The 24,359-nt window shown below is 41.1% G+C and overlaps 1 protein-coding gene across 9 annotated transcripts in view; it reads left to right on the top strand.

Moving 5' to 3' along the window:
* LOC135204045 (CAP-Gly domain-containing linker protein 1-like) overlaps nt 1-24,359 on the top strand; it is a 273,397-nt gene that overhangs the window by 179,880 nt on the left and 69,158 nt on the right. For 8 of the 9 annotated variants that reach the window (XM_064234002.1, XM_064234000.1, XM_064234001.1 and 5 more), the window contains 4 exons: nt 9,984-10,124; nt 10,420-10,584; nt 17,194-17,358; nt 17,687-18,017. In XM_064234002.1, coding sequence (XP_064090072.1) covers nt 9,984-10,124; nt 10,420-10,584; nt 17,194-17,358; nt 17,687-18,017 — 802 coding nt within the window. The remainder of the gene's footprint in view (nt 1-9,983; nt 10,125-10,419; nt 10,585-17,193; nt 17,359-17,686; nt 18,018-24,359) is intronic. The other variant, XM_064234003.1, reaches the window with a different exon arrangement.

The raw sequence follows: 24,359 nt of genomic DNA, 5'->3' as shown, positions 1-24,359 counted from the left end.
TTCTTAGATTTAACATGGTTAGAGAGGTCAGGTGGTCGGGATTAACTTTTGGTCTCCTCGTTGTGCATTATGTAAAGCCTAAAGCTCTGTCATGTAAGAGGGCTAGCCCCCATTGATAAGATACAGGTCAGGCTCTGCCATGTAAGCGGGTAAGCCCCATTGGTACGATCCAATGCAGGTTCTGTCGCGTAAGCGGGCCCCCTAGCCCCCATTGACATGATCCAGAAGGGCTGTTCGGTCATAGGTGGTTTACCTCACTGAAGCTCTTGAGGCAGGCAGACTAAATGACAGTAATCATGAAGTCTTCAGCCCAAACAGGTAAGAACCAAGGATTGATATCCTACAACAATTGTTGTTTCCCGTTATTAGAATTTTGTTAATATATATAGCTGTCTCTTGCCCTCCATCCAATGGGTTGTCAAATCAGCTAGTATATATCTGCCTGGTAAGTCGCATGTATAAAAATGATATTGTTAAGATACAATAAAGTTTTATACATACTTACCTGGCAGATATATACGATTAAGGGCCCACCCAGCCTCCCCTCAGGAGACAGGTGTAAGATCGAAAATCTGGCTCAGAAAACGGGAATGGTTGGATTCCGCCACCCACAGCGGCGGGAATGGTAGATCACCTGACCTACTGGTGATGCGTGTGCCCCGCGCGAGTTTTGAATTCTGTCGGGACGACGGAGTCTATAGCTAAGTATATAATCTGCCAGTTTAGGTTATGTATAAAACTTTATTGTATCTTAACAATATCATTTTTCACGGAGTTAGTTTTAGTCCCTTCCCCCTCAGAAAACAATAATAGTGTACCTTATAATAGTTTAGGTTATGTAAGAGTAGGATTTTTTCCATCTCAAGTACTCTTAATTCCTAAGAATTCACTCAACACAGAAGAAAAAATAATACTTTTAAGATTCATTGGGTGGTCCATTGTGTAGCTCAATTCAATTTTGTAAATAGTAATCAAAAGCACAGCAAAATCAGCCATACATTAAGTTATTATTTATTAAAATTCCAAACCTTCCCCTTAAATTGTGATAGAGGTTGTTTATGACTGATAGGTATGCGCTTTAAAAAACCATTTTGTGTTTTCCAAACAAACCTATCACTCATTTAACCTTGCTTGCATGTGACCTTCCATATAAGAAAACAGTGAGGAAGCCACCATCTGTGGACATAGGAAGGAACCAGGTGCAGGTGGTGCATGAGCAATACCATAATTGGGAGACAATGGATTGCAGTGTCTGGGGACATTCCAAGACCAATAATATAGGGCAGTTAGTGATGAGTTTGTATGAAAAAATCAGTTTTGTATAATAAAATGTGTATTTCCCTAACTATGTTATAGTTGACTTTGAAGTAATGGTATCAGATTTTTAGTCTCATACAGGAGTCTTATAGCTAAATATAGATCTAGACTTTTTATAAGAAATGCTTTGTACCACAGACTGGCTTGAGAATTGTGAATATTATGATCTCTCTTAGTGGCTTTCATTTTACATCTGAAATAGGTAAAATTGGTTGGCATCAGCAGAATTTTTATGTTTGTGTAGGTTTCACCGCAAAACCCTTGTCTACATCAGAGCCAGTTTTCATGTCCGATAAAATGCCAGATACATCAGTCCACTATAGAAAAAGTAGAAAAAGTTGACCTGCAGAAGACAGTGCCATTGAAAGTAGGAAAAAAATGACGTAGAAGACTTCGTCTTTTATAGTAGGAGAAGTAGAAAGCAGAAGGCAGGGCCATTTTTGCTGGCTACCCTCCCTCTGGCTGAGACCTTGACCAAGCCAAGTGAGCAGCAGGAGTAGTATTAGTGAACATGCCCACCTTGATGCCAAGGTGCTCAAGTATTTGCAATTTGCAGAGGTGTGTTATCATCAACAGGAGTCTTTTAAGGAGACCGAGTTATCTGACGAACACATTCATTATTAGGGCCTTTTAATAAACAGCTGCATACAATCAGGAACTGCACCAGCAAACATAACCTGCTTCAGTGCAAGGGCCCTTGAATAACTGTGATTGATGAGGGCACCTGAGGGTATATGTGCTTCGACAGAAACTGCACTAGGGCCTATGGAGATGGAAGCCAGACGAGGAGATTATCATGAACAAGGTTATAGTCACTCCTCTAGACATTTTATGGTCTATTTTCTCAAATTAAAAGTCATAAATGCCTATGATTTATTGTCTCTCTTCAGTCTCTTACATGGCCTACTATTCAGAGGCTAGCAAAGGTGCTAGATATCATGATAGATTTTAGGCAGATAACTGACTGCATTAGTGGACAGTTAGTGAAGGCTGCGCTACAAGGTGAATTCATGCCTTGATTGGTGATTAACTACATGTCAGAAGTAACCATGACTTAATCCAGAAGCCAATACATTGGATATTGGGAAGCACTCACAACTGCAGCCAGTCACACATGGCTGTAGCCATTCTTTGGTCTTTTCATGTCTTCAAATGAGGTAGAAGTCTTTGCCTCATTTTTGCTGATGGATGGAGCATGGATTTTATTCCTCAAGATTCCAGAACACACTGTTTTCTTATCCTGCTTTGATTCTAGTGAGGATTATATTTCACAGGTAGGGCTGTGATTGACTTTTCTCAAAAACTGTTGTATACGTTCCTGTCCCTAGAATTGGAAAGAAACCAGTGACTCAGTAGACTGCTCTCTACAAACTCATGGTTTTTAGCTATAGAACAAATTTGATCCTGTCAATAGTATTGATACCTTTCCGAGGACACTTGACCTGGCAGGAAAGGCTTAATTGACGCGATCTTGAGTTGGAAGTGAGCTGTGGGATTGTCAGTTTTGAGAGATAACAGAACCAAAAACTGGCCTCAGCAACAGAAACCAAAGGAGACCTTCCATTGAGGTTTTTTCCCATCCTCTCTTATTCTTTTTCACTTAATTTGTCTACAAGGCAGTCACCACCAATCTTTTTTGCTGTGGCTGTCCCTTAATCGTGATTATCTTCTGGAAGGGGTTTTGCTCAGTTAATGCACATTTTGGACAGAACCAAAATGTTGAAACACAAACTTGATTTAACTTGCATGGAGAACACATAGGTCATTTGCTTAAACATGGGAACAAAGGGGTTATCAATAGCAAACTCAAGGCACAGGCAGTGACAGAAGACACCAGGTGCCAAGGGCTTTGTGTTTCTCCCCCATGTTCACCTCTTCTACTTGCAGAGATTTGGTGGCCACCTAGCGGAACTACTACTTTATAGGAGAGACTACTCATTTGCATCACATTGTGGGCAGATGCAGGATAAATTGTGATTGAAGATTTTCTTCTTCCACCCTTTTGTCCTCTCTGGCTGCGACAGGAGGAACCATCAACCTCAAGACACTTGTTTGGCAGAAATAGAAGTGCTTCTTGAGGAATCATGCATTGGCATCATTTGTTTAGGTCGTCTTCTTACTCCAGGAATGATTACAATGCTGCAAAGCACATGGAGAGCAATTAGGGGACTTACAGAAACCAAGAGTCTTTACAGTTTATCAAGTGGACATGCCTGGGAGCCTTCATTACAAAACTAAGGACATGATGATTCCAGCATGTGTGATAGGGACCATGCTAGAATTGCTGCAGTACATGTGGCTGTTCTTGATACTGGATTATCACACCAAAGAGACTTGGGATCTCAGACTACTGAAAGAATAGTAGACCATAGTGCAGTCACTGTTATTGAACAGAGTATTGGCTTCAGTCATGCATAGCTTGGCAAACTATATGGCAGTCTCCCTCCTCTTCCAAGTGAGGATTCTGCTACTTGTGTTGTGTAGAGGTATTGGAAGAGAACACAGGAAACCAAGAGGTTCCATATCCCATCCTGTGTGTTTGGAGGGGCACTGCAACCCAGACAGGGAGTCCTGAACTTGTTTTACTTCCGATAATGATGACTTTGCAGAATAGCCATGGCTCAACAAGTCAGGTGTCTTTTTGAGTGATGCAGGAGTGGATCTGTTTGATGCTCCAATTTTGGCATCCAAGAATAGGTATCAAGTTAATAGTGCTTAACTTGATGCAACATCAACTCATGGCACTATAACTCAAGTTACAGCACCGTAAGCATCGATAACGGCAAAAAATAGACTTTGGTGGAAATCACTGGAATGGATCCCCTGCCATAAGGTGGTAACATCAATGGAGTCTAAACTAGACCTCAAGACGGCGGATCATTTCTTTTCATTCAGCCTCCGATGCCCAATGTAGTGGTGATCTTAGCAAACATGATGCAGCAGATATTAAGCCAAGTTTATAATAAGGGTTGCGGCAATCTTATGGTCGTATCCAGCTGTTCTCTCTTCTAGATGCAAATTTAAGGAGTTTTGACAATTGGCAGGATGTTATCGTAAATAAAGCAGCCACCTTCAGATATTGAGACCACCCAGAAATGTCATGCATTTTTTTTTCCACACTACTGTGTATTTTGCAGCTTTGGAGATAGGCTTCACCAAGCATTTTGGTTTTGTCAGGAGTGACTCCTTGGGACAATCCACAAAATGTTTATGGCTAGGTATTTCCTTATTTTGCTGGGGCATGCTTCTGTATTATAAGAATTGATTTGTTCCTTGGACCTGAAGAGCTGTTGACAGCCTAAATGGATCTTTCTCTTTTTCCCTAAGAGATGTTGATGGAGTGTTAGGAATGAGGAGGTTAATCCTCTGTGCCCAGTCAGTGCAACTTGTTTTTATCTTGAGTCTTAGGTTTCCAGGAAGATTTGGACGACTACTCTCTTCTTCAGGCTGTGCCTGGAAATGAGTGGCAGGAATACAACTACACTGGGCCTTGGGTGAGTTTTTCAGTGGCATCTCTTGGGCCACTTATCCTTGATTTCAAAGCTCTGTATTCCTCCTTTTAGTAAGGTCTTATCAACGTAACTATTTTCAGCATGTAAATGTCCATACTCAAGTATCATTTTACAAGGGTTGCAATACTTGAGTAGTTCAACTCATTCTAATTAGGTCCTGGATCAGCATTGAGACAGGTTAACATTGTTTCAATTGGAGTTACAAGTCTGGTAGGTTCAGTGTCTTGAGGACCTGAGGATCCTGGAGCAGATGTGCACTGTTAACTGTCTATCATTGGTGTTCTTCTTTTTCTTCAGTGAACTGGTGTGTTTAGATCCATGGATCACAAAATTGGCCTGTGTGTAAGAAATGAGTTTGTATTAAAAAAAATTATTTTTTGTACTTGTAAGAATTAGGTTTATTTGTATTCTTGCCAGAGAGCATTATGTAGCAAGGGTGAAGCACAGATCTTTCACCATTTTCTTATCTTTCACCATTTACTTCTCATATTTCTATTATTGCTAGTTTGTTTTCTGTTTTCTTACTGAATTTCATATTATCTGTTACAGCATAGGGTTTAGATTCCTTTAAGTTTTGCTCTGATCCTGATTGTGGACATTATGCTTAAAATGGGTTTTTTAGCATTTATATTTTTAGTTAATTTACTCTTCACGTATAACCAGTGCTCTTGATTAAAATGAATTGTATCATTTGATTTACTGGTACGTGTTTATTGTATGAAGGAAGCTTTGATATTAAAAGTGATTTAGTGTAGCTGTTATTTTTGATACTTCATGGAAATGTAATTCCCCTCAGGGATTGATGTAGATGACTGTTATTTCAGCAACTCTGAAGTAAAGGGTTCCATGCTGCTTTTCATGTTATGTAGAGTAATGTACAGTATATATCAATGGCAAGATATTGAGAAAGCATTTAGCGTAATCTGCTTAACATCAAAAGCATTGGTATAAAACTTCTAAACAAGAAAGGAGTAGTAGTTTGTGGATGAAGAAAAATATTGTAGCTTGTATTCTTTTAATTGTAATATTCTTTTTATACATATTGTTTTCTTACCAACATTCTTTCTCTCTTTTTTTTTTTTTTTTTTTGAGTCAACACCCCAATGTGTTGATTGTTATTAGTTCTAGGTTGGTTTTCTTGTAATGCTTTCTTTTTTTCTATGTATTATCTGGATGATCCTTGGCATGGTAGAACTATTCAGTATGTTTGTTTTTCCGGTAAAGCATGAATTGATTGCTTTTTGTATACAGTAGTTACAGGTAGAGATAAGAGTTCAATTGAAACAAAAGATATATGCAGGTGCTATATTGGTCTCGTAGTACAGTATAGAAATGTTTGATTAAGAACGGGTTGTTTTATCTTTCTGCCCAGGAGCTGGAGGAGCATGTCGTGGATCAAGATGGCTTTTACTGAGATTTGGAAGCATCCCTTCCCCCCTAAAGTCTCCTCTTAGACTGCGGTTTTAGTCAAGGGAGCTGTGCCCTTGTATGAAATAAAGAAAAAATGTAGATGCATCATAGTATATTCCTTCAAGGCAGATAGCTTTAATATAGTTTTAGAATTTGTTTAACTCTCTTGGGATTCTCAACATTTCATCATAGTTTTCAGTTGGGGAAACTCTAATTCTTTTTAAGTTAGAAGATTCTTCTCAATTACTAACGGGATGTCGTTCTATGTTTTCCCTTCTCTGGTTCTTGTGTTTTGCGCTTTATAATACTCTGCTTCTTTGAAATTTCATCCAATTTTACGTTTCATTAACTGAATACATTGAAAAGTTTAGCATAATATACATGAGTTTTCACTAGGTGCTCATGATTTAAAGTTGGCAGCAGTTTTACTTTCTTTGCACAAATTTTGTACTTGCATTCAGTATACTGTACATAGCCGAAGTACATCTTAACAGCTCCAAATGAAAACAACAGTTGAAAACTATCATAATATTCCTTTCAAACCACCAATCTCAGTAAAAAACATTTTAAAGAAAAATTTTCTTATTACATGTTCTGACCTAACATCTTTTGTTTTAATTGATTCTTTCTCATGATTTTCTTCATTTCAAAACTTTGCTAATCATTTATGTATGTATGTATGTAAAGTGTGTATGTGTAAATGCAGTTTGATCCTAAGGTTATTGTTTATAGAGTAAAGTACTCTGATTATTACATGTAAATAAGCTTGATACAGGTACATTTCCTAGCTAAGATAAAGGGAAATGGTGAATTTCGCCTAACGTTCCTCTTGACGACAGCTCTCCATTGACAGTAGTGCATCCATTAGTTTTACTTATACTGTAGTGCTTAATATTAAAAATTTTATTTTTTTAATCTGTTGAAGCAGTATGATCTTTAAAATTGTATGGTTTTTTGCATTTAAAATTTTCAGCTTTATTGTCTACCTCATTCAGTAATTCTGTTTTTACTTTTCTTCTAAATGATATTTTCTCTCTCTCTCTCTCTCTCTCTCTCTCTCTCTCTCTCTCTCTCTCTCTCTCTCTCTCTCTCTCTCTCTCTCTCTCTCTCTCTCTCTCTCTTATAGCTTCTTTGGTCTGCACAAACCACCTAGCTTTATGATTTATCTTGTGTCAGCTAATAATTTCTCTGTTTGGAAGGACGCACTACCATAGTAACATGTACATGGGTAAAGTGTATTATTAACTCTGAAATTAATTGGGTAACTTGTCCCAGCATAAAAATATTCCTCATATATCACTCACTAAGTGTTTTTTTCATGGTATGATGCTGTTTATAGTGTCATTTTGAAGCAGGATGCTTACAAATTATTAAACTATATATATTGAGAAATGAAAAGCAAATATAAATCAAAATTTGGAGTTGAAACACGCTAGAATTTCAAAGAGAACCTCAAAGGTTGTGCTACAATGTTAGTTGATGCCATTAGAACTTCAAAGGGTTAATGTTGCAGAGTTTGATCTTGTTACTTCATTGGTAGTTTCAGATTAATAAGATAATGTGCGTGAAGGATGCTCTCTTTAATGATACTGACAGAAGTTTTGTAATGTAATCATGTCATGTAATCACACATACCAATAGTGTTTCGCTTTGAAGAGGAAATAATTGAATCCTGTCTGTTAGCTCAAAATAAATGATTTCATGTTGCATTGTACTGTAGGTTTGTAAGGGCATATTGAGTTATGGAGTAGAATAGTTCTTCCTTGAGGTTGGGTATAAAGACAAAAGAAGAATAGGTACATGATTGTGATAATATGCATGTAAGATGTGTAGAATCTGTATAAGAAAAAATTCCAGGCAGTACTTTTTTATGAAAAGATGATCAGGTAGCGAGGGAAACTGGTAAATTATAAGTAGACAGGGATTCATTGTTTAAATATTTTAGTTTTCACTATTCTGCCCTTATTTTTTATAGTAATGTGTGGGCACTACAAAGTAGTACATGCATTAGTAGATTTTTCAGCTGGATTTTAAGTTGTAAGGAGTCAATATTGATTTTAGGAATTGCATGGTAAGTTGTTTGTTTCTGACAAACTATTGAAGTCTTCTTTAAAGTAAAAACTTTGAATATGACAAAGAAATTTTCAGGTTTTGTATTTTTCTGTCTGGAAGAGACTTTGTAGATAAATTTCATATAACGATATACATTGTTGGTATTAAATATTACATGTTGAAGTAAAGTTCTTATTTTTAGGAAAAATTTGTGAAGACTAGAGGAGAAAAGACTTGCCTGAAGAGTGTAGCTAAATTATATAATTTCTGGGTTGAAATAAAACTCCCTGATCTTAGTTTTGTTTCATGTAGTTTTATCTTCTTGGCATATTATTAGTGTGTGTGGTCCATGGTTGTTGCCTGGTGATTAAGACATCTGGTTGTTCATTTTCACTTTTCATCAGCCTTCCTCTCACAAGCTTTGCATCTTATACATTGATATTGATATTTTACTTGACAGCTTGCGTAAGGTAGAAATGATTTTAGTATTAGGAGCAAATTTTTTAAGAATGTAAAGATACTATAGAACAGTACATACTGTCATAGTTGAATAGAGTACAGTGCTGCAAGTGACATGCAGTGATAACCAAGGATAATTTTTAAGGATGATAGTTTAAGAGATAATTTTAAGTTATAATGTTGATAGTTTATTTTAATGAAAAGATTTTATTATAGAAATATAGTGCAGTTTGCTTATACAGTATATTGTAGTTCAATGATTAATGTAGTTCATTGATTAACATATAAATTTAGGAAAATCCTTCATTTGGAAGTTTCAGATTTGGTGTGATGTGGACACAAGTTTTACTGTTGTTGGGAAACATCCATGTTATATCCAATGGTATATTAAATAAAGTCATGTAGCCTTTCTCTTTGTCGAGTTTTGAATGTCCCTCTTGCATGCTTCTGAAATTGTTACTTCAAGTAATCTCATACTTTTGTTTAGTTTGTTGTGTAGGGTTGCAAGACTTAGTATTCATGATTAAGGCTTTCGTATCCTTTTTATCTAAGTGTATCTCGTTAAAGTAAAGAAAGGTTCACGTTTTGTGTTGGATAGAAATGTAAGTTGTTGGCTATAATACTCTGTATTCCTTATTGATTGTATTATTTTGTCATAAATTGGTCTTTTATCCATATGTCATTAATTTTTTAATATTGACACAGTTATTGGTATATATGCTGTCTTTACTACGCTAAGGACTAAAGCATTAAGTTTGTTACATTAAATAAGAAAATTGATGATTTATGCACTTTTTATATTTATAATCACATCTAAAAAATAAAATCAGGCCATATCTGTACAGGGAGAAGCAGTTACTGAATCCAAAACTAATAACTTTTAGGGAATAGATCACAATGCAGTTATTGCACTTATAATTATTTTTATGGTGAAGTAAAAGACAAATATATTGGCTTTGGGAATCTTCATGTAAACCTATGCTGGATGACTGGAGAAGAAATGGAAGGTAGATGACTTTATTTCCTTCATTGTACTCACATATTTATTTGCCTGTTGTACTGCTAAAAGTAAGTATATGTGCACTGTATCCTTTATTAATTTTATTTCTGTTTTTGGAGTTATCAAGTTTTACCATGGCCTACAAAGCTAGTAAGTATGGAATGTTGTTTTCCTTTATATTGCATGTTGTATAGTGTTTAGAATAACTGATCATTTTTTGTTTAATTCGTTAGGAGGCACTCACTGAAAAAACTCAGCATGTTGATCAGTTGATGAGAGAGAGAGATTTGGAAAGGGCAGAAGTTGCCCGCATGGCTGCGCAGACTGATGAAGCCACAAGGGACGCACAAGACATGAGGCTACAACTAGAACAGGTAAAAGTATATCCTCAACACTTCCTCCAGGTGACTTTTAAAAAGATTTTTAGGGAGTTTTAATCAGACATATATTGCATTTCATAAATGTTATGTTTTTTATTTAATTTACTTTGACTAGCTGTAAAATGTTGAAGAAATACTAAAAGCAATTTCTTTTATGAAATGTGATGAAAGTTTCTTGTGAAGACCAGAAATGATATATTTTGATACATTATTTGGCTAAGAAAAAAAGAAAAATGTACCCCTGTTTAAGAATGGTGATTTTATTCTTTTACTGTTATTTGTGACATAGCTGCAAGTTGAATCCGAAGAGAGGCTACACGACCTTGGAGAGCGCATTCGAATGTTAGAAAAGGAAAGGGAAGACCTCTTAATGAAACTTGAGGATAAGCAAAGAGATTTAGACGACTTCTCTTTCAGATTGGAAGAAGAGTCCATAACAAAAGCTGATCTTGAGGTATGAGTTGATTGTACTCTTCTTGCTATCATGCATTGTTACATGGTGTGCCTTGATTTTCTGTTTTTGTACATGGAACTTACCCAGCAGATATATACTTAGCTATAGACTCCGTCTTCCCCGACAGAAATTCGAATTTCGCGGCACACGCTGCAGGTAGGTCAGGTGATCTACCGCCCCTGCCGCTGGGTGGCAGGAATAGGAACGATTACCGTTCTAGAACCAGATTTTCTCTGTCGCGGTAGTGTCAACATACGTTGTTGCTACCTCCTGACTTGATTTTCGTTTTTTCATCGCCATCGACCTTCTGGGCTGTCTTTTGCAGGGAAGTACTGGGTCTTTGGTTTGGCATACGCTTTTATTAACTTTTGAATGAATTTGGCTTCGAAATTTCGAAGAATATATTACGTGAAACTACCGAATTTTTCGGTAGACACTTATATTTTGCAATAAGGGAAATATTGATTTTTTTTTTCACTAATACGTGTATAAGTGTTAGAACTTGATGAAGGAAATATAAGATCTAACTTCCTACTTTAGGAAGTCAGAAAGCATATAACTAGATACGCTTCCTTTAGAAGCTTTAAGAGCTCTCGTACTAATGAGCAGTTAGAGTATTGACAATTCTAGTAGTTGTTGCATCCTCATCACCTTCTTACTCCACAGAATCTACAAATTCATATGTGCAAATTTGAAGATAAATGGATGGAGCTCAAAAGGCGAGCTCTAAAAAGGTAAGAAGTGAATATAGTGTTCCCAGTGCAGTGGAGGGTGCGTCTGATCGGCTCCGTAGCGCTTCCAGGCCTAGACCTCTTCCAAACTCCCAGACCCAGTGGAGGAGGAAAGTCGACAGCCGCAGGAAGGTTAGGGAGAACCCCCACCGGTCAGGCGTCCCCTCGGCAGGTTCTGTAGAACGTCCCAGACTGCCAAGGATAGCCATTGATAAGGCATCCTTAAAAAAGTGCGTCTCTTCATCTTACATCCGAAAAGACGAAGAATGTATGTTTGGAGTTTCGATGATCTAGCGCGTTCTCTGAAAACTAAGAGAACACTGAGCAAGAGCCAGCCGCTGCCAGGAAGCCGCGTTCCAGCAAGCTAGCGTGAGCTACGTTCCTATAGCCAGCAGCGAGGCGCGTTCCAGCTAACAGACTAGCACGAGCCGCGTTCCTACAACCAAACGCGAGCCGCGTTCTAGAAAATTTTTCTTGGCGCAAGGCGCCTTCAAAGAGACGAAGCGCCAGCCTGGCGCAAATTGCGCCAGAAAAACAGACGGCTAGAGCAAGGAGCCTTATGGTAGAGTGGCAATCAGAACGATCCTTCTATTGAACGTTTCCGGGCAAGAGGCTCTTTCTAAAAGGGGTCTAGTAGGCACTCGGAACTGTCAGGGCGCACGGGACCTTCCACGCAAGCGGAACGTTCCAGGAGCGAGTCTCCTTTCTAGCGTGCGGAACATTCCAGGCGCTAGGTGCAAGGAGCCAGGCGCCAGAATATCCTTTCTCTATCTGTAGTAGAGTATCTGCTGTATGAGAATACGATACGGCAAATCATAAGCACATACCATAGTTACTTCTTTGCTGAGCAACTCAATTACCAGTATCCTTCCAGGAATTTCCTAGGAAGGACTACGCTTAAAGGGATTGTTAAGACAACACCTACTTAGCTTCTAGATTTATCGAAGTCTTGTTTCGCTTAGATATGCATTATAAGAACTTCCTGGAGTTCGATAATAATTTTATAAGATTCCTTTATTAAATGGAGTAGCTGGCAACTCTGGAAGAGTAAGGCCAGTCGGCTAACGAGACTGCTATTGCTTAGACACCAACGCAGTTTCATGTAGGTGTCGGTCATGAGTGGTCGGTAACATGTCTCTCTCCTGCGGGATGGAATGAATAACCGTGTCTCTCCCCTACAATCGTGGTTTTAGCCTCGGATTGAGGGGATAGTTAAGCAAACATAAATAAAATATTGTCTGCCTTTTGCTAAGAAGCTTTCAATAAGAAAGATATTACAACATTTCAATGCTGTTTACCGTAGGTAACATTTTTAAAGGATTCTAACGCAGCGGAACTCTATATTGTATAATGCTCTCATGCTTACGAAAGCATGGCTTATTAGAGTACATGCTTAGTGAGAAGATGAATGTAGTAGAGAATTCACTTTAAGACTACGGTATGGTCAAGTCTTATGCACTTACCGAGGTTAGCTACAGAATTCCTAGTATCCTTACAAAGGTTTCCTAGATTAATGCTGTTTACCACAATGTGACAGTATTATAAAGGATTCTAATACGGCAGCGCGCGATATATATAATTCTCTCATCCTTTCGAGAAACGCACACAACCTTTTTAAATTCGGATATTGCTCAAGAGAAGTTGGGTGAGTCGGATGGGAAACATTCTCTTAGTGGCAGAGTTGTTTCCCTGAATGGACTATACTACGTATATAAAAGTTTTTTCCCACTAAGAACGGAATTAACATGTGAAGGATGTCTGGTACCATAAAGGCATAGATGTTATGGCACATAACCTAAAAAGAACTAGAAGGAAGCGCCAGCCTGGCGCAAATTGCGCCAGAAGCACCATCCAAGATATTTTCTCGTTTTAGCGAGTTATTAACCTAAGAGTCCAGTAGCCTCTCGGACAGCAGGCTCGGTAACGGCAAGATTCGTTCCTGATTTCGTTACCCATTCAATCGAAGAGGGGTCGCTTACAAGGAATGATGAAATGATTTATTTTAATCACTTAGGCCAATTCCACGACTCTCTCATATCGCAAAGAGCATCAAGAATCTCTTTTTTCGCCCCTGTTTGCGTTAACAAAAGAGAACCTAATTGGGAACAGACACGGAACGTAACGATCCTTAAGAGGTTCGATGCCAGATTTTGCATGTCCGTGAGAACCTTCTCGATCGAAGATAATAACTGTTAACGTATGTCTAACATTTATTGAAAAGAGTTGAGAACCTGCGGAAAGTCTTCTTCATAGATCTCTTTGTAAGGTAGAAGACGAACAAGCTTCCTTTAGACTGCTTCTTTTTCCTCGAACCAAGAGAGGTAGCAATATAAGACATCTTTAAATTTAAAGAAGGGGAATAAACTTTAGTCTTTTTTCCCCTAGTTATAAATTCTTAACAGATATTAAGATAATTGGGCGTCAAAGGAAGAGAGGATGTATGCCTCATTTTGGCCTTAGAGAGGTTGGATTCACAGAAGTCACGTTCTTCTCACAGCATGTTTCGTAAGGCTTTTCCAAGAGTATCTGGATATTCTATCAGAATCTATTATAATTAGACCTATAAAACCTCTCCACTCTGAGTCTGTCCGCGTGCAGACTGACCAGAAGTGGACATGAATGAGAGGTTTTTTCAAGGTAAATGACAATAGTCATGGCTAAGACATAGAAACTGTCCTCTTCTGATACCTCTGTGAACCACATAGCGAGGTTTTTTCTTCACTTTCAGAGGGAAGAATCACCTATGTATATAACTGCTATCAAAGAACGCAGTAAAAGGCTATACTCTGTCTCTACAAGGGGAATTAGAGATAACAGAGGATTAAGATCTTCGGGATCTTATACGATACCGCAATACGACAAGAGTAGGATATCATGTACTTCGAATGGGATTTTTTTTTTTTTTTTTTTTTTTTTTTTTTTGTGGCCACAGATTCCGTGTTCCGACAAAATGGAACTGCTCCTCATCAAACTTCTTTGAGGAAGTTTATGAAGGAATTCTTTGTTTCTCTTAGCCTTAAACGACCAAGAAGACAAGTGGATTTTTTGTGCATTGGAATCTCGCATCAGATTCAATGGAGACTCGGCAATGGGTTCTTGCCAGCATAGTATGTCTGGCAAAAGAACTAAATCCCTCTATTCCTGACGCAACGCTTTCAGATAGAAGTTTAGTTGCCCAGGCAGGGTACTTACATTTTCATCTACAGAAGAAGAGATGGTTTAAACGTTTGCCTACAGAGTCTTCGGGGTGCGATGAGGGCTCAAAATGCTTCCCAGAAGGTATTCAGAAGGATACAATAAGAGCTAGAAATCAGGGTTCCGCCCAATTTCAGCTCAGTCTCTCGACTTCCAGACTCCTTCCCTTCCTTTGGGCAAGGATAGGGAAGATTCTGCAACGAGGAACCTCATCAACATGTAAGAAGTAGATCTCGTTAGCAAAAGAAGTGTTCACGAGGATCCTCCTCGGAGGAAGACTCTTCTCTCTCGTATTGTTAGATATCCTGTCGTCTACTGGGTGTAGCTGACTAAAATCACCTCCCCTTGCCAGGGGCCAAAAGCTCAAAGGGGAAGAATTTCTTCCACCCTTCTCCAGTCTCCTGATAAACTATTTGGTTTTGGTTTTCAGGACTCCTCGGACAATGTAGCGCCAGCCAGCGCCAAATTGCCAATACAGGCGAAAACGCCAGAGGTGGACAGTTCCAAGGAACTCTGTCATGGTCGGATACTGAGAAGGAGCGGGCCTCCAACCTGGCGCAAATGCGCCAGAGGCGAACAAATCGGACAGATATAAGAGTGTCCGATGTGGAACATCGCCAGACAGCCTAGAGACTCTTCCAAGCTCGAAGCTCCAGCAAGTGTGGAGGAGCCAAGCCAGGCGCGAGGCGCCAGCCAGGCTCTAGGAGCCAGCCAGGCTCTAGGAGCCAGCCAGGCTCTAGGAGCCAGCCAGCTCTAGGAGCCAGCCAGGCTCTAGGAGCCAGGCAGGCTCTAGGAGCCAGGCAGGCTCTAGGAGCAGGCAGGCTCTAGGAGCCAGGCAGGCTCTAGGAGCCAGCCAGGCTTTAGGAGCCAGCCAGGCTCTAGAAGCCAGCCAGGCGCCATCCAGGTGCCAGGCTCCTTCAAGGCTAGGCTCCAGTCAGGATTGAGGATCCATCCAGGCGCAAGGCTCCTTCCAGTAAAAAGAAACCTAAAGCTCTGTCATGTAAGAGGGCTAGTCCCCATTGATATGATACAGGTAAGGCTCTGCCATGTAAGTGGGTCAGCCCCCATTGGCACGATCCGAGAAGGCTCTGTCGTGTAAGCGGGCTAGCCCCCATTGACATGATCCAGAAGGGTTTGTCAGTCATAGGTCCCTACCTCGCTGAAACTCTTGAGGCATGCAGACTCATAGACAGTAATCATGAAGTCTTCTGCCAGGCTCCAGGTGCCTTCCAGGCGCAAGGCACCAGCCAGACGCAAGGCTCCAGCCAGGCGCGAGGCGCTAGCCAGGAAGGAGGAGCCAATCAGGCACCAGCCAGGCGCGAGGCGCCAGCCAGGCGCAAGGCGCCATCCAGGCGGCCGAGGCTCCAGCCCAGGCTCTAGGCGCCATTCAGGCGCAAGGCTCCAGCCAGGCGCGAGGCGCTAGACAGGCGCTAGGCGCCTGCCAGGCACGAAGCGCTAGCCAGGCTCCAGGCTTCACCCAGAAGAGATCTATATCAAAGAACGCCCTGGCCTTCTTTGAGACATTGTGATCTCCTAAGCACTTGATAAGTGCATTGATGATTCCTTCAAACAGCTGAGAATTAAAAGCGCATGAAGTGCGAGCTTTTCCGAATTCTTGTTCTTTCCCTAACAATATGTCATAAGGACATATTAGCTGTCACATACGGGAGATGCAACTCTGTGTTGACTTCCCATTATCCGAAGGATGTCAAGATAACCTTCGAGGGATCCTTCTCTCTTGGTTGATACGTGTCTGCGGATACATTGCTGGGATAGGGAGCAGATACTGATCCTTAACTATGAGTTAAATTTTATTTAACGTGTTTTTTCTTTGGCTGTTTTGAAAGGAGTTTGTAGATAACTCTCTTCAACTTGAGCACTAACCCTCGTGTTAGGATCAGGTGATCGGGATCGGTGTTGTGCTCCTTAATTATGCCACTAGGCATAAGCATATTGTCATGTAAGAGGCTCTGTCGAGTAAATGGATAAGACCCCATCGACAGACCCACAAGAACTCTTAGCCATAGGTCACATCCTCGCTGAGGCTCTTGAGGCGAAGCAGATTCCTAGGCATTAGCCATGGAGTCTTCCGCCTGATCAAGTAGGAACCAAGGTTTTATTTATTTATTACCTACAACGTATGTTGTTTACCTGTCTATTCAGTAAATAGTTGTCTCTTTCCCACCACCAAGGGTGTCAATCAGCTAAGTATATATCTGCTGGGTAAGTTCCATGTACAAAAATGATATTGTTAAGATACAATAAAGTTTTGTACATACTTACCTGGCAGATATATACGATTGATGGCCCACCCAACCTCCCCTCAGGAGACAGGTGGAAGAGAAAATCTGGTTCTAGAACGGTAATCGTTCCTATTCCTGCCACCCAGCGGCAGGGGCGGTAGATCACCTGACCTACCTGCAGCGTGTGCCGCGAAATTCGAATTTCTGTCGGGGACGACGGAGTCTATAGCTAAGTATATATCTGCCAGGTAAGTATGTACAAAACTTTATTGTATCTTAACAATATCATTTTCATTCTGATGCTTACAGGTGAGCTATATACTTGATCTTGTTGGTAGATATGCTTTTCACCTTTAGATGAATGCTGCTTTTTCTGAAGTATTGATGCCCCTGCATAGTTATTTGAATCCCATTAATGTTTGTTCATCTTGGATTACTAGAATCAAAATGCTACAGACAGTGAAAGGATAAGGCAGTTGGAAAAGGAGTTAGAAGAGGCTAAACGAACGCTGAAAGATAGAGGAGCATTGGAAGCTACTAAGACTTTTGAAATGGAGGAATTAGAAATAAGCCTTAGGACTAGTGTAGAGGAGCTACAAGGCAAAGTAAGTAGATGTTGAAACAATAGTCATGCTTTATCCATATTGCTTTTTTTAGGCTAAGCCTCACATCTTGGTAAGCTTTGTTCAGATATGATAGAGAGAAAATGGATCAGGCGTCTTAGATTTAGTAAATTTTGCTTTTTCTACAATGGTCACTAGTGTTTTGCTTTTATTAGTTTGCTTAATAAGAAAGAAAATTTTATCAAGCGAGATTTGTAGTGTAATTTCGCAGCAACTGTTCAGAATTTTTTATCTGTAATAGTGTTACATTACTCATTATGTTTTGCTTTGATGTTTTGTTTATAGGCTAAAATCTCAGTGATATTTTCAGATTATGGACATAGAAAAGGAGAAAGAAGAACTAGAAACGAAACTTACTGCGAGTTTAGAAACGATAAAGAATATGGAAACAACAAATGAGTCTTTAAAAAATGATATTAGAGAACACGAACAGAAGATTAAGTTAATGGAATCTGGCCAAGAGAAAGTAAATGTAAACATGCAAGAAATGAAAGAAAAGGAAACTAAAATACAGGAATTACAAAAAGAATTACAGAAGCATCAAGACCAAATTAAAGATGCCTCAATACAAGCTGATAAGCTAACTGAAAATATTAACCAGGAGAAACAAGAGAAGGATTTGCTGCATAAAGAATTGGAAGGTATAGAGCTTAATGTTTTGTCCTCTGGCAAGCAATTTTTTTTTTTTGTACATGCAACTTCCCCGGCAGATATATACTTAGCTTATGTCTCTGACGTCCGACAGAAATTCGAATTTCGCGGCACACGCTGCAGGTAGGTCAGGTGATCTACCCCCCTGCCGCTGGGTGGCAGGAATAGGAACCGTTCCCGTTCTAGAACCAGATTTTCTCTGTCGCGGTAGTGTCAACATATGTTGTTGCTACCTCCTGACTTGATTTTCGTTTTTCATCGCCATCGATCTTCTGGGCTGTCTTTTGCAGGGAAGTACTGGGTCTTTGGTTCGGCATACGCTTTTATTAACTTTTTAATGAATTTGGCTTCAAAAATTTCGAAGAATATATGACGTGTAACTACCGAAATTTTCGGTAGACACTCACATAGTTTGCAAGAAAGGGAAATATTAATATTTATTCATTAATATGTGTAATAAGTGTTAGAATTGATTGAGGAAATATACTGACTTCCTACTTTAGGGAGTCAGTAAAGCATGTAACTAGATACGTTTCTTTTAAAAGTTTTTTTTAGAAACTCGTACTAACGAGCAATTAGAGTATTAACAGTACTAGTAGTTTTGCATCCTCATCACCTTCTTACTTCGCAGAAACTTCAAATTCATAATTGCAATTTGAAGACAAGGATTGTGGCTCAAAATGCGAGCTATTGAAAGGTAAGAAGTGATTACTAGTGTTCCCCATTGCAGTGGAGGGTGCGTCTGATCGGCTCTGTCTCGCTCCCAGGCCTAGACCTCTTTCAAGCTCCCAAGCCCAGGGGAGAAGGAATGTCGAAAGCCGTAAGGGGGTTTCAGAGAATCCCCACCGGTCAGGCGTCCCCTCGGCAGGTTCTGTAGAGCGTCCCAGACTGCCAAGGATAGCCATTGAAAAGGCATCCTTAAAAAAGTGCGTCTCTTCATCTTACATCCGAAAAGACGAAGAATGTATATGGTTTTGATGATCTAGCGCGTTCTCTGGAAACTAAGAGAACACTGAGCAAGAGCCAGCCAGGAACTTAGGAAGCCGCGTTCCAGCAAGGTAGCGTGAGCCACGTTCCAACAGCCAGCAGCGAGCCGCGTTCCAGAAAACAGACTAGCGCGAGCCGCCGCCTTCCTACAACCAAACGCGAGCCGCGTTCTAGCAACTGAGCGCGAGCCGCGTTCTAGAAAATTTTTTCTTGGCGCAAGGCGCCTTCAAAGACGAAGCGCCAGCCTGGCGCAAATTGCAACAGAAAAACAGACGGCTAGAGCAAGGAGCCTTATAGTACAGTGGCAATCAGAACGATCCTTCCATTGAACGTTTCCGGGCAAGAGGCTCTTTCTAAAAGGGGTCTAGTAGGCGCTCGGAACTATCAGGGCGCACGGGACCTTCCACACAAGCGAACGTTCCAGGAGCGAGTCTCCTTTCTAGCGTGCGGAACATTCCAGGCGCGCGGAACTATCCAGGCGCTAGGCACAAGGAGCCAGGCGCCAGAATATTCCAAATCTTCTTAAGAGAGAGAGGTCAGTCGCGAGGCTCCTCTTTGAGTAATGCGGACACACTCCTTCATTCATGCTCTTCCCTCGTTATGAAGAGGCAAGCGCTTTGGGAGTTTTTCTTATAAGAATCTCATCGACGTTTGGGTATGATGGCGGATAGGAAATATCTACTTCCTTCCGTAAACCCTACAGACGAACAGGAATTCTGTCTCTTCCGCGATTTATGAGGAAATCACGAAGATTTAAAGAGTTCCTGGATTAACTTCCTTCCTTAAGGAGATATATATACTCTTTCTATCATTCTATTAACAAAAAGAACGAAGACAGTAAAATTTTTCCTTTATCTGCCTCGGCAGGGAAAGAAGGTAGTTGAGTATCTGCTGTATGAGAATACGATACGGCAAATCACACATACCGTAGTTACTTCTTTGTAGAGCAACTCAATTATCAGTATCCTTCCAGAATTTTCCTAGGAAGGACTACGCTTAAAGGGATTGTTAAGACAACACCTACTTAGCTTCTAGATTTATCGAAGTCTTGTTTCGCTTAAATATGCATTAATAAGAACTTCCTGAAGTTCGATAATTTTGTAAGATTCCTTTATTTAATGGAGTAGCTGGCAACTCTGGAAGAGTAAGGCCAGACGGCTAACGGAGACTGCTATCCGCGCCTTATTAGACCAACGCAGTAACATGTAGGTGTCGGTCATGAGTGGTTGGTTACATGTCTCTCTCCTGCGGGATGGAATAACTAACCGTGTCTCTCCCCTACAATCGCGGTTTCAGCCTCGGATTGAGGGGATAGTTAAGCAAACATAAATAAAATATTGTCTGCCTTTTGCTAAGAAGCTTTCAATAAGAAAGATATTACAACCTTTCAATGCTGTTTACCGAAGGTAACATTATTAAAGGATTCTAACGCAGCGGAACTCTATATTATATGATGCTCTCATGCTTACGAAAGCATGGCTTATTAGAGTACATGCTTAGTGAGAAGATGAATGTAGTAGAAGAGAATTCACTTTAAGACTACGGTATGGTCAAGTCTTATGCGCATACCGAGGTTAACTACAGAATTCCTAGTATCCTTACAAAGGTTTCCTAGATTAATGCTGTTTACCACAATGTGACAGTATTATAAAGGAGTCTAATACGGCAGAGCACGAAATAATATAATTCTCTCATCCTTTCGAGAAGCGCACACAACCTTTTTAGAATCGGATATTGCTCAAGAGAAGATGGGTGAGTCGGATGGGAAACATTCTCTTAGTGGCAGAAGTTGTTTCCCTGAATGGACTATACTACGTATATAAAAGTTTTTTCCTACTAAGAACGGAATTAACACGTGAAGGATGTCGGGTACCATAAGGGCACAGATGTTCTGGCACATAAGCTTAAAAGAACTAGAAGGAAGCGCCAGCCTGGCGCAAAGCGTCAGAAGCGCCAGCCTGGCGCAAATTGCGCCAGAAGCGCCAGCCTGGCGCAATGCGCCAGAAGTACCATCCAAGATATTTTCTCATTTTAGCGAGTTATTAACCTAAGAGTCCAGTAGTGGTTGGTTTGGTGTTTGCTTCTCACCTCGGTGGTCGCGGGTTCGATTCTCGGCCATTCCATTGAGGAGTGAGAGATGTGGATTTCTGGTGATAGAAGTTCACTCTCGACGTGGTTCGGAAGTCACGTAAAAACACCATACAAACAAACCAGTAGCCTCTCGGAGGCTCGGTAACGGCAAGATTCGTTCCTGATTTCGTTACCCATTTAATCGGAAAGGGGTCGCTTACAAGGAATGATGAAATGATTTTTTTTTTTTTAATCACTTAGGCCAATTCCACGACTCTCTCATATCGCAAAGAGCATCGAGAATCTCTTTTTTCGCCCCTGTTCGCGTTAACAAAAGAGAACCTATTTGGGAACAGACACGGAACGTACCGATCCTTAAAGGTTCTATGCAAGCATTTGCATGTCCGTGAGAACCTTCTCGATCGAAGATAATAACTGTTAACGTATGTCTAACATTTATTGAAAAGAGTTTTGAGAACCTGCGGAAAGTCTTCATAGATCTCTTCGCAAGGTAGAAGACGAACAGGCTTCCTATAGACTGCTTCCTTTCCTCGAACCAAGAGAGGTAGCAATATACAGACATCTTTAATTTAAAGAAGGGGAATAAACTTTAGTCTTTTTTCCCCTAGTTATAAATTCTTAACAGATATTAAGATAAATGGGCGTCAAAGGAAGAGAGGATGAATGCCTCATTTTGGCCTTAGAGAGGTTGGATTCACAGAAGTCACGTTCTTCTCACAGCATGTTTCGTAAGGCTTTTCCAAGAGTATCTGGATATTCTATCAGAATCTATTATAAATAGACCTGAAAAAACCTCTCCACTCTGAGTCTTTCCACGTGCAGACTGACCAGAAGTGGACATGAATGAGATGATTTTTCAAGGTAAATGACAATAGTCATGGCTAAGACATAGAATTGCTGCAGATCGTGCTAGATGGAATGAGGAAACTGTCCTCTTCCGATACCTCTGTGAACCACATAGCGAGGTTTTTTCTTCACTTTCAGAGGGAAGAATCACCTATGTATATATCTGCTATCAAAGAACGCAGTAAAAGGCTATACTCTGTCTCTACAAGGGGAATTAGAGATAACAGAGGATTAAGATCTTCGGGATCTATGCGATACCGCAATACGACAAGAGTAGGATATCATGTACTTCGAATGGAATTTTTTTTTGTGGCCACAGATCCGTGTTCCGACAAAATGGAACTGCTCCTCATCAAACTTCTTTGAGGAAGTTTATGAAGGAATTCTTTGTTTCTCTTAGCCCTAAACGACCAAGAAGACAAGTGAATTTTTTGTGCATTGGAATCTCGCATCAGATTCAATGGAGACTCGGCAATGGGTTCTTGCCAGCATAGTATGTCTGGCAAAAGAACTAAATCCCTCTATTCCTGACGCAACGCTTTCAGATAGAAGTTTAGTTGCCCAGGCAGGGTACTTACATTTTCATCTACAGAAGAAGAGATGGTTTAAAACGTTTGCCTACAGAGTCTTCGGGGTGCGATGAGGGCTCAAAATGCTTCCCAGAAGGTATTCAGAAGAATACAATAAGAGCTAGAAATCAGGGTTCCGCCCAATTTCAGCTCAGTCTCTGCCTTTCGACTTCCAGACTCCTTCCCTTCCTTCCTTCGGGCAAGGATAGGGAAGATTCTGCAACGAGGAACCTCATCAACATGTAAGAAGAGATCTCGTTAGCAAAAGAAGTGTTCACGAAGGATCCTCCTCGGAGGAAGACTCTTCTCTCTCGTATTGTTAGATATCCTGTCGTCTACTGGGTGTAGCTGACTAAAATCACCTCCCCTTGCCAGGGGCCAAAAGCTCAAAGGGGAAGAATTTCTTCCACCCTTCTCCAGTCTCCTGATAAACTATGTGGTTGTTCAGGACTCTCGGACAATGTAGCGCCAGCCAAGCGCCAAATGCCAATACAGGCGAAAAACGCCAGAGGCGGACAGTTCCAAGGAACTCTGTCATGGCCGGATACTGAGAAGGAGCGGGCCTCAAACCTGGCGCAATGCGCCAGAGGCGAACAAATCGGACAGATATAAGAGTGTCCGATGTGGACATCGCCAGACAGCCTAGAGACTCTTCCAAGCTCGAAGCTCCAGCAAGTGTGGAGGAGCCAAGCCAGGCGCGAGGCGCCAGCCAGGCTCTAGGAAGCCAGCCAGGCTCTAGGAGCCTAGGCCAAGGCCTCTAAGGGAAGCCAGCCGAGGCTCTATGGAGCCAGCATGGCTCTAGGAAGCCAGCCAGGCTCTAGAAAGCCAGCCAGGCGCCATCCAGGTGCCAGGCTCACCTTCAAGGCTAGGCTCCAGTCAGGATTGAGGATCCATCCAGGCGCAAGGCTCCTTCCAGTAAAGAGAAACCTAAAGCTCTGTCATGTAAGAGGGCTAGTCCCCATTGATATGATACAGGTAAGGCTCTGCCATGTAAGTGGGTCAGCCCCCATTGGCACGATCCGAGAAGGCTCTGTCGTGTAAGCGGGCTAGCCCCCATTGACATGATCCAGAAGGGTTTGTCAGTCATAGGTCCCTACCTCGCTGAAACTCTTGAGGCATGCAGACTCATAGACAGTAATCATGAAGTCTTCTGCCAAGCTCCAGGCGCAAGGCGCCAGCCAGACGCAAGGCGCCAGCCAGACGCAAGGCTCCAGCCAGGCGCGAGGCGCTAGCCAGGAGGGAGAGCCAATCAGGCGCCAGCCACGCGGCGCGAGGCGCAGCGACCGCAGGCGCAAGGCTCCAGCCAGGCTCTAGGCGCCATTCAGGCGCAAGGCTCCAGCCAGGCGCGAGGCGCTAGCCAGGCTCCAGGCTTCACCCAGAAGAGATCTATATCAAAGAATGCCCTGGCCTTCTTTGAGACAATGTGATCTCCTAAGCACTTGACAAGTGCATTGATGATTCCTTCAAACAGCTGAGAATTAAAAGCGCATGAAGTGCGAGCTTTTCTGTATTCTTGTTCTTTCCTTAACAATATGTCATAAGGACATATTAGCTGTCACATACGGGAGATGCAACTCTGTGTTGACTTCCCATATCCGAAGGATGTCAAGATAACCTACGAGAGATCCTTCTCTCTTGGTTGATACGTGTCTGCGGATACATTGCTGGGATAGGGAGCCGATACTGATCCTTAACTAGTGAGTTAAATTTTAGTTAACGTCGTGTTTTTTCTTTGGGTTGTTTGAAAGGAGTTTGGGGATAACTCTTTTCAACTTAAGCACTAACCCTCGTGTTAGGATCAGGTGATCGGGATCGGTGTTGTGCTCCTTAATTATGCCA

The sequence above is a fragment of the Macrobrachium nipponense genome, chromosome 44 (genome assembly GCF_015104395.2).
Source record: "Macrobrachium nipponense isolate FS-2020 chromosome 44, ASM1510439v2, whole genome shotgun sequence".
In the NCBI taxonomy this organism is placed as follows: domain Eukaryota; kingdom Metazoa; phylum Arthropoda; class Malacostraca; order Decapoda; family Palaemonidae; genus Macrobrachium; species Macrobrachium nipponense.
This window is presented reverse-complemented; position numbering and strand designations above follow the sequence as displayed.